The 10,392-nt window shown below is 34.6% G+C and overlaps 1 protein-coding gene across 1 annotated transcript in view; it reads left to right on the forward strand.

Annotated features, from left to right (window-relative positions):
- The window catches only part of Slc44a5 (solute carrier family 44, member 5), a 74,709-nt gene that overhangs the window by 27,002 nt on the left and 37,315 nt on the right, over positions 1–10,392 (forward strand). Inside the window, exon 5 of the mRNA XM_013035877.1 lies at positions 8,474–8,558. Coding sequence (XP_012891331.1) covers positions 8,474–8,558 — 85 coding nt within the window. The remainder of the gene's footprint in view (positions 1–8,473; positions 8,559–10,392) is intronic.

The following is a 10,392-nucleotide window of genomic DNA, read 5'->3' on the forward strand; positions in this document are numbered from 1 at the left end:
GTGGGGGAGGGACATACAAAGCAACAAAGAGATAATCTTATAAATGTGTTAGAAACACATGCATGAAAGAAAAAAACATTAAAATACATATCTAAGAGTTCATTTTCCTGACATCACATCACTGTTATAGTTTTAAACATAGATTTTTAAAAAGAGTTCATAAAATTCATAGTTATTGCAGACAAAGAAAATTCCAAAAATTTGGAGGAGGGATAAATAAATCCTTAATCATGTCAGATTGAATTTATCAAAGAAAGTTTATTTTTATAAAAGGTCATCTGCCTATTGGAGAAAAGTAAATTCTGATTCAGGGTAGTAATTCTATTTTAGCCTCAGTAACTTAGAGAAATGTTAAACATTTTCAGCAAAATGTTCACAGGATGAAGGACAAAGAAAGCACCAGATAGTGGGGGAAAAAAAATCTTACAAATCTCTGAATCTTTAGTTCTTTAAAAGAGACTATTTTTAAAAGGGCTTTTGTAACTATGGGTTTTCTAGACCTAAGCCAATGACCCACTTCTTTCAAAAAAGAAAAAATGTGACACCACTAATTTCAGTACGTAAAGATTATTCAAAAATAAACTGATTAGTAGACAAACATAGTCATTTTTGTTTAAAATAATAATAATATATTGGTAACTAAACAGATTTCCAAAAATATGTGGATGATAATAAATTTTGATTCATCCATTTAAAGAAATAAAATGAAGCCATTGGGAATTATATTCATATTTTTAATAGTTGATTCTGTAATGGTCCTTTGTAGTTTCTCTGTTCATATATATATATATATATTTGTGTACACACACAAATGTGTGTGTGATGATGATGATGACAATTTGCTTCTTTCTCCTGAAATTATATCCTTCTACATATCTCTGGTATTTTCATAGCTTCCTTTTATATATTTAAATTGCTAATCTAGTGGAAACTTATTTTATGTGTATTGAGTAGAATGAAATAGGAATTAAACTTAAATTTTCCTCTAATTGCAAAGTAAATTATTTGAAACTGATTTGTTGAATAATATGCTTTCTATCCCTCTAACAAAAACCTAAGCCGGGTGCTGGTGGCTCACTCCTGTAATCCTAGCTACTGAGGAGGCTGAGATCTGAGGATCACGGCTCAAAGCCAGCCAGGGCAGAAAAATCCGTGAGACTCTTATCTCCAATAAACCACTAGAAATCCGGAAGTGGTGCTGTGGGTCAAGCTGTAGAGCGCTCACCTTGAGCTGAAGAGCACCGGGATAGCAGCCAGGCCCAGAGTTCAAACCCCAGGACCAACAAAAACCAAAAAAAACAAAACAAAACAAAAAAACTAACAAAATTACAATATAATATTAAATTTATATTTCTTTATTTCTTATCTTTCTAACATGTTCTAATATGTGTGTATATTGGAATATAATTGAAATTTTTGGTAAGAAAATTACTTTAACTAATTTGAACATTAAGTAAATTACTTTAAGCATAAAATAATCTCATTAAAATTTGTGAAAAAGTAAATTTTAATGTTAAGTTTATAAACATGAGTTTAATTGTATAAAAATGTACTTGGGGGAACTAGATGTAGAAAATGCAATGGAATAATATTACCAAAACAGTATAAAGCTATTATAGAATTATACTGAAATTAATAAACCCAATTACAAATACAAATTTGGGATATGATGAAGATACAATTTCAATAACAGCAGAAAACATTCATTTTCAACTACAGTGGCCCAATCCATTTTACTTTATTTATTTGTTTGTTTGTTAATTTATTTGGTTCTAGTCTTGGGGCTTGAACTTTTGCCTGGGAGCTGTCTTTGAGCATTTGGGCTAAGGCTAGAACTGCACCTCTTGAGTGACACAGCTACACTCTTGTCTTTTTGGTGGTTAATTACAGATAAGTGTCTCATGGACTTTCCTGACCAGACTAGCTTAAAACTACAATCCTCAGATCTCAGCCTTCTAAATAACTAGGATTATAGGAATGAGCCACCAATACCCAGCCTATTTTACATTTTCTTCTAAAGACAATTCTTACTGCTTCTTTATACCTTCTGCAGTTGTTTCAATTATCACAGTAAAAATGTATATAGAGCAATATTCAGCTTTTCTTCATTTTGAAAAAAAGGTAGATGATGATAAATAAATAAATAAAAAGTATAAAAAATAAAAAGTATTAAATTTAGAAAGTTAATAAACAAATGTGTGTTTGTATGCTTAAGTGAAATGCATATTTATCAGTATATGTAAATAAATAATTTATGCAGCCTCAAAGCTAGGACACATACTACGACATAACCATGAAAGTATTTCCATTCTTCAGTATTATGGCGACCTTCGATTTTCACTTCTGCAAGGGGTTCCCTCTAATTGAACTTAAAATTCCACATTTAGAAAGCATGTCATCCTATTTGGAAGGTAGAATCTGGCCTTCCCTGCTTTACCAAAAGGAATCAAGGAGAAACACTGAGATTTTCTGAAATATCAAGACAGACAAAGCAGAGACATCAAAGGAAGCCAAATGCCTGGTAGTTGTGAATGATTTTTTTCTGCTTTTTTCAGCTTAGGGGAAATTCTTCATGACACTTGGGTTGGGATTGCTTACTTTTTTCTTGAAATTTCCCCTAAAAAGGCAAGAACTTGATTGATTCTAATGCCACCTTCTGGCAACTGTAAAAACTTCAGCTTGTAAAGGTTATGCTAAAATGACTCTGAACATGGATACACCATTACCAAACTACAGCTGCCTGAAATGCCGCCCCCATCTGCTTCCCCAGTGTGAGTTCCGGTAAGAATGAAAGGTTAAGAGGACAAAGTTCTTCCATCTAAGTGTTCAGCATGGCTTCCAACTGTACGAACTTTTCACAGGATGGCACGTGTGTCCCCTCAATCTCTTTAATCAAACATCCTGCAGTCTGTATGCCCCTCATGGCTTAATTATGTGATATGGTAGAAAATAAAACAGTAATAATAAAGAGCTAATTATAAAAGTAATGCTGTCCTGTCCTAAAACTTTTCATTCACAATCTTATTGCACAGTCATTTTTTTTCCTCTCTCTCTCTCTGGTTTTAGTTTGACGGCTAGATTTTAAACTATATTTTTCAGTAACATGCTTGTTACGTTTTCTACTTTATTGTTCAATAAAAATACTTATTCTGAATGAAGATATGCTAATCCAAGTGGTGAATATGTACTTCCTAAACTTGGGGATGGATGATTCAGTCTGTGTAATTTGGTAATGGTGTAAAATTAGGCATGCTCAAAGTTATTTTACCATTGTTTTATTGCTTTAGCTTGAGATTGTATCCATTGGCAGCTTGCTTTGGAAAACAAAGATTTAACTTATTTGCATTACATTACCCCTTTGCTGATTCACCTTTTCTTGTCTTTGATTGGAGGATATTATCTCCCTCCCTGCTCTTGTCTCCCATTTTTCTTTCCCTTTCCACCTTCTAGCTTCTATATGCTGGGCTGATTTCAGAAGTTAGAAACAAGAAAGGGTATTTAAATTTTATCCTAAGTATATAATTTTTATTGATTACCAGACCACTATATTTAATTTTTGTCACATTTCTGATATTAAAAAAATCAAACCTGGTATGTTAATAGTTACATGGGAGCATCTCACTCAAACTCACTTCAACGTAGGGCAATTAGGTTTAATTGCCCTAATTTATTTTTTGCTTGTAAATTTTATCTGGAACAGCCTTCATCCAAACAATATAAAGACCCCCAGACTGGCATGGACTTGGCATGGACCTCCTGCCTTACCCTGCCAAGAGCTGGGATTAGACTATGTGCCTTCACACCCAGGCAGGGCTACATGTTTCCCACCATTTTAAATACACTGCTTTTCAGGGGTCTCTTTTCTCTGAAGGCCTGTTTTGTTTTACTTGACTCAGGACCTGTTAAATTGTAGGTCTCTTACCTAGCTTTAATTCTGAAGATTCTCTACCTCACTAGACTGGATTGTTATCAGATTTAGCAACTAAAAACACAGAGTGCCCAATTAAACTTCAAAGAAAAAGCAAATCATACTTTTAGTATAAGAGTATCTTATTTACTGTTTCCTATACTCCAAGGCTCCTCTTTTATCTACAAACCATCCTCAAGTCATTTTACTGAGAAAAGAAAGCACAAGAAGTAAACTTGCAGAATTCCTGGGATAGACTTTTTAATTCATTTCCCTTTCTCCATTTGATGAACTGTTTAGCTATAGAGGGAAGGGAAAAAACAAATAGTTTAAACTGGGATACAGGTGGACCCATTGCAACAATGAGAAGTACAAGTCGTTATGTTGAAAATGAACTTTACAACTTTGGTGGGGGGGAGGAGGAGAGTTTAGGGGGGAGGATGGGATGGGAAGAGGAAACAAAGGAGGAGGCTACAATGCTTGATAAGAAATGTACTCATTATCTTGCCCATGTAATTGTAACCCCTCTGTACAGTATTTTCACAATAAATAAAAAATTTAAATTAAATTTAAAAAAACAAAAAAGAATTGTACCTAGAAAGAAAATTCCACTCAGAAATTTAAAGACAGTACTGCAGCGATTTGGGTATTCATTAATGCTTGTCAGAATCACAACCCTTGAAGTGACTTTTTAACTTTGGGAAGTGTTTAAAATCATTTCTTCATTACTGATGTTCTGAAATCTCACACTGCCTTTTAAATCTTTTTGTTCAATCCTTTGTTCAAACTTCTAATTCTGAAAAAATATGACTCCCGTTAGTTTTGGAAAATTTTTCTTCCATTATTTCTTTGTTGCCTTCAACCTTTGTGTAGTGTATTATTAGTTCTCTATTGAAAGGATTAGTCATACCATAGGCTTCTTGGATTCAACTCAGTTAGTGCTTTTTTTTCTCTGTATTTTCCTTCTTCTTTTTAAACTGTTTTCTAGTTTTCTCATTTTTTTCCAGACTTAGCTTTTAGTGTTGACATTTATAATTTTATTCTAAGCTCTTTCTTGTTTTCCATTATCCCTTTATAATAATATCACATATGATGTTATAGTAATACCACATTTTTGTGGAAAATCTGCATAAATGGTTCTAAATATATTGATGCTATTTTGAAGGAATTTTCTATGTCCTGAATAATATCAATTTTATTCCACATCAGTTTTTGTTTACTATAACATTTCTCTTTGTTTCTGGTTCCTTTTTATACTCTTGATGCTTATTGACTATCAATTCTTACTAAAGAAATAGTACTAAGTTGCTTGTACAGATTTGTTGGTGAGATAGTTTTCCAAGAAGGCTATTGCAGTGATCAGATTTCTGTAGGTCATGAGTTCATAGAAGATCAGATGCCAGGAAGTGACTTTCAGAATATGACAGATTGGAGGTGGGATGACAAATCTCACAAAAACTTTCATTATTCTTAGAGGGAGAGGGTTTATTTAACAAAAAGGCGTATCCTTTTCCTGAAGCCTGGGAATTCTAGATGTCTGGATACTAGAAAAGTACAAAGGTTCTGATTTGTACTAGAGGCTTCTATGTTAGCCTTTTTTTTTTTTTTTTTTTTTGCTGGTCCTGGGGGTTGAATTCAGGGCCTGAACACTGTCCCTGAATTCTTTTGCTCAAGGCTTTGTGCTCTACCATTTTGTGCCACAGTACCACTTCCAATTTTCTGGTGGTTAATTGGAAGTAAGAGTCTCATGGACTTTCTTGCCTGGGTGGGCTTTGAACTATGATCCTCAGATCTCAACCTCCTGAATAGCTAGGATTACAGGCATGAGCCACCAGCGCCAAGCTCTATGTTAACTTTTAATCCATCTCCCTGCTTTTCCTGTCCTGTGTTCTGTATTTTTTGTGATTTCTAATGGGCCAATCTCGCCCTACTCTTTCTATCACCCTGTTCCTTATGCACTCCAACCAGAAATTGTTGAAATGTTGAGCAAATGGGAACAAATACCATGCTTTCTATCTTTAGCTAGTGCAATAAGGTTTATGCATTGCTTTCACTTGCAGTATTTTATTTTTATGAATCTCCACAAGAGACATGGGGTTTAAAGTTCACTACAAAATATGAACTTACAGTTTGTGTTTGCTTTTAGATTTTAAACTTTTTGGTGGAAATAAAGTTACTTCCTCAACCATAGCCTTATCATTGCTCATCTGAACTATCACCATCTACTTTGTAACTGATGAATCTGAGGTCCTGTGAAGTTACAGGAGATCAGAGAGACTGGGAGAATGGTTATATGTTTTTGCTGAAAAATATCAGAGAGAATTCTAAGAATTTGGGAAAAATACTTACTCTGCAATTACTCTCATTCCTTCCACATTTGATAAGTGTCTAGAATGGACTAGACCCTAGGCTACATTTTAGGGAGGTGGGAATAAAAAGATGGATAAGGTTTTAGCCATACCCTGAGGATAACATAGTCTGGTGAATAACTTGAATTTATGTAGCATTTTACAGTTTATAAATCAGTTTTACCTATGGTGGATTCTTGATTTATGGGCAACAGTTTTAACTCCTCTTAAGGGACCCAATGATCCATGGTATGTAATAATGTTTTCATTTTCATAGGTACAGATTTGAATCCCATGCATGGTGTGGTTGTGTGGATGGTTTTGTTGCCTGAGTGGTGACTGACACTTGTGGCTCTCTAGGTAGCCGAGCACATATTGTGTTTGGATTTATAACCAACTGACCAAGCCATTTGAATTTAATGGGATATAAACATGAAACAGGTTTATTTTCTTTTTACCATTGCCTTTAACATACTCTTTCAAATCTTTTCCTTCTTGAGCTTTGATATCTTAGGCAGACTATACAATTTTCCAGATATTCTTCATTGTTAAAAATTTTAGTATAATCCCAGCGTGAGACCATAGTTCATGCCTGTAATCTCACTTAATCAAGAGGTAGAGATCTAGAAGATCACAACTCAAAGCCAAGCTGAATTGCAATATTATTAAGACTTCCATCTCAACCTATAAGATGGGTATGGTGTTGAATGCTTGTCACTCCAGCTATGCAGGAGGCAAGGATCTTAGTCCAAAGAAGCTCATGAAAAAAATGTGATTTTTCTCCAAAAATAAGTATAGCAAAACAAAGAGCTAAGGGCATGGCACAAATGGTAAAGCCCCTGTAAAAAATAAGCACAGGGCCCCAAGTTCAGACCTCATGGTTTCAAAAAAATTAATGTAACAATTAGTAAAAAAAAAAATTCATGCTCTTTTCTGCTAGCCTCTCAGTTCAGGTTCAACTCTGTAAAAGAACTTGGAGCAGGGGAAAAGAGTCTGGTTGGCAGTTCCAATTCTTTTCCCTCCCCTTGTGATGCTCTCTTTATCAAGGTGTGAGGGATAGAAGGCAAAGGAAGGATCTCTTTCCTTTTCTTTGATGGTCACTACCCCAATTCCATATGGTTGTTGGTTACTGTGGCTAAGACCTAACTGACTGGCCATCAGTTCCCTTGGGAGTAAGCACCCACAAGCTGACTCTCTTATGGAGAAGAGAAGGAGTTTTTTGAGTCCTCACTTAATAAATTGTTTGATATGAATGGTTTTCCCTGCTCCAAATTCCTCTAGCTCCATTCCTTGTAGTCTTCTGGAGTCTCTTCTGGAGTCACTTCTGTAGTCTTTCATTGTCACTCAGAGTCCAGGAGGCTCAAACTCATTTACTTGACTCCTTATCGTACTATGATTTAAGTCCCTTTCATTGCTTGGGGATTTGATATGAAGGTACTGGGAACATTCTTCCTCAGTGGTTAGGTCTGTAATTCTTAAGATGTAGTTTAGAGATCACTTGGATCCCCTGGAGCACAGGGTGAAACCATGCTAGTTCCTAGGCTCTTAGGGACTGAGAGTCAGTAATCAGGATTTTTAATGAACACTGTAAGTTTTATTTATGTGTACTGTATTGAATAAATATTTGTGGACTAGACCTTATCTTATGTCCTTCCAATACCACTGTGAAATAGGTAGGGTTAGTATTACAAAGAAACTGAGATTCAAAAGGACATTAACTTGTCAAATGGCAGAATAATAATCCATTGAAAGCTAGTGACTCCCCGGGGAAATATTACTCAATTTAGTTACCTTTTTCAGATTGCTAAAACAATCCATGTTTTTTTTAGAAAATCCATCATAAGATTTAGACATAATAATTTCTTTGTACATGTAATTTGTTACACCTGTTTTCAAAAATTAAAAGTTATATTTTAATAATCTTTAGTAATCTACTTCCTAAAATTAATGTATTATGAATTTCTCCATATATTAAACATGTTCTTTTGCATGATTATTAGTAGCAACATGATCCTTCTATTTGTGAATATACAGTTTTGTGTTTAGTCAATTTCTTACAGATAATTTAATTATTTCAACCTTGTATAATTACAAAAATTACTGTCTAGAGAAAAGAGAGCTAATTTTTAAAGGTCAAAGGTTAAAAGGGTTTGAAGTTTGACACGTTGCAGCACATTTTTGTGGTCACTAAAAATTATTTTTTGTTATTTTTTAAAAGGAAGAAGCCCATTTTGTTCTATTTTAATCTGTTCAGATGTGCCAGTCCTGCCATCATGGTAAACCTACAGTGCCCTACCACACAGGTAAGGAGAAGTTGCCTTGCTGTCAGTGTGATAATTCCCTAATGTTCTTGGATGGAAGAATTCAGACATTTTATTGGAGTCTTGTGTATGGATTACCTAAGTATCACTCATGCTTATTCCTATGTTATTAGGTAGAAATCTATCATTTTGGAGTTCCTAAGGAGTATTGATGGTTATCTTATCCAATCATCCACTTTATAAATAAATAACTGCAGCCCCAAGAAGTAGATGTTCTTTTCTCAAGATCTATAACTATTGTATCTAACAAATTTTATTTTTCAGTGACTGAATAATGTTTGTTCTTTTGAGCATATAACAGTACAAGGTGAATGTTCACGGTCAGTGAGTTTTTCTCCATGTTTCGTCCAACTAAAGACTCTACTATTCCTTCAGGGCTGTTTATCATCTGCATCCAGCTACCAGAAAGAGACAGGGATGGCAAACAAAAATTCTCCTGGCTTTAAAAGCCTTAGATTGGAAGTTGCACATTACAATTCTAATCATATGCCACAAAGATGTGTTATTTTTGTATGATTTTTTACCTAGACAGGAGGAAGGACTTAAGAATTGTAGTTGTGAGCTAATCAGCCTTTTCGCTATCATAGAACAAAAGGCACAAATCTTAGTGGATGGTCAGTGTCTTCATGGTCTTCCCTGTGCCTCCAGAATACTCTTCTTCCCAAAGGAGAACATAGTCTCATATAGTACTATTGTTAACTCAAAGTCCAAGACTATGAGTGATATACAGCTCTCTCTCCATAGGATCTTGATACTAACTGCACAGTGAGGAATGGCTAAGAAACCTAGAAGATAAACTCAATTAAGAAAGAGAGAAATACAGAGCAGTCTGTGATGAACAATGATGGAGAACAATCTTTTATTTGACCTGGACTGTGTTTTCTGAGAGGAGCTTCCTTATCCATTCATTCTTTGTACTGACCTTGGAAGCTATTTCTGGCCATTAGCCACTAAGCCACACTATTTTTGTGGACTGAAAATTAGACTCTGTGACAGGCATGTAGGTTTAATATACATATATATATATATATATATATATATATATATATAAAATCTTTAAATGATAGTACAATATTTGCCATTCAACAAAGCAGTTGATGAATGTTGAAAACAAACTTCACAACTTTGTGGGGAGGTGTAGTTGTGGAAGTGGGAGGGAAGGGATGGTAGGGGAAAAACAAAGGAGGAGACAACAATGCTTGACAGGAAATGTACTCATTACCTTGCTCGTGTAACTGTAATTCCTCTGTACAATGTTTTTACAATAAAAAATGTACAAAAAAACCAAAACAGTTGATGAATACAGTGCATGTCAATCAATATCATCCCTTTCACTATCACCCTTCCCTCCCCACCCACTCCTTCCTTCACTTTTCTTAATTCTTTAGGTTATGTATTGGATTATTTTTGCCACTTAACAAAGCAGCCTATGCATACAATGCATCTTGATCTGTGTCATCCCTTCAACATTTTCACCCACTTTGAGCCAACATTTCCTTTCCTTTGTAAAATATTTTGTAGTATGTACAATGAATTCTTTAAAAATTATTTTATGGTAAGATGCTATAGAGAGGGGTTATACTTACATGAGCAAGAAATGTACTCATTACAATGAATTCTTGACTTCGTTCTCCCACTTCATTCCTTCATTTATCTACCCCTGTCCCCTTGGCCCCATTCCACCTCTTGCAAGTACCCATTTCCTGGTACTTATTTTGTTGAGCTTTGACTTAGTCTTTCTTTTTTTTAATTTAATTTAATTTTATTTGTGAACATACTGTACAGAGGGGTTACAATTACATGGGCAGGATAATGC

The sequence above is a fragment of the Dipodomys ordii genome, unplaced genomic scaffold, assembly GCF_000151885.1.
Source record: "Dipodomys ordii isolate 6190 unplaced genomic scaffold, Dord_2.0 Scaffold228, whole genome shotgun sequence".
Classification (NCBI taxonomy): domain Eukaryota; kingdom Metazoa; phylum Chordata; class Mammalia; order Rodentia; family Heteromyidae; genus Dipodomys; species Dipodomys ordii.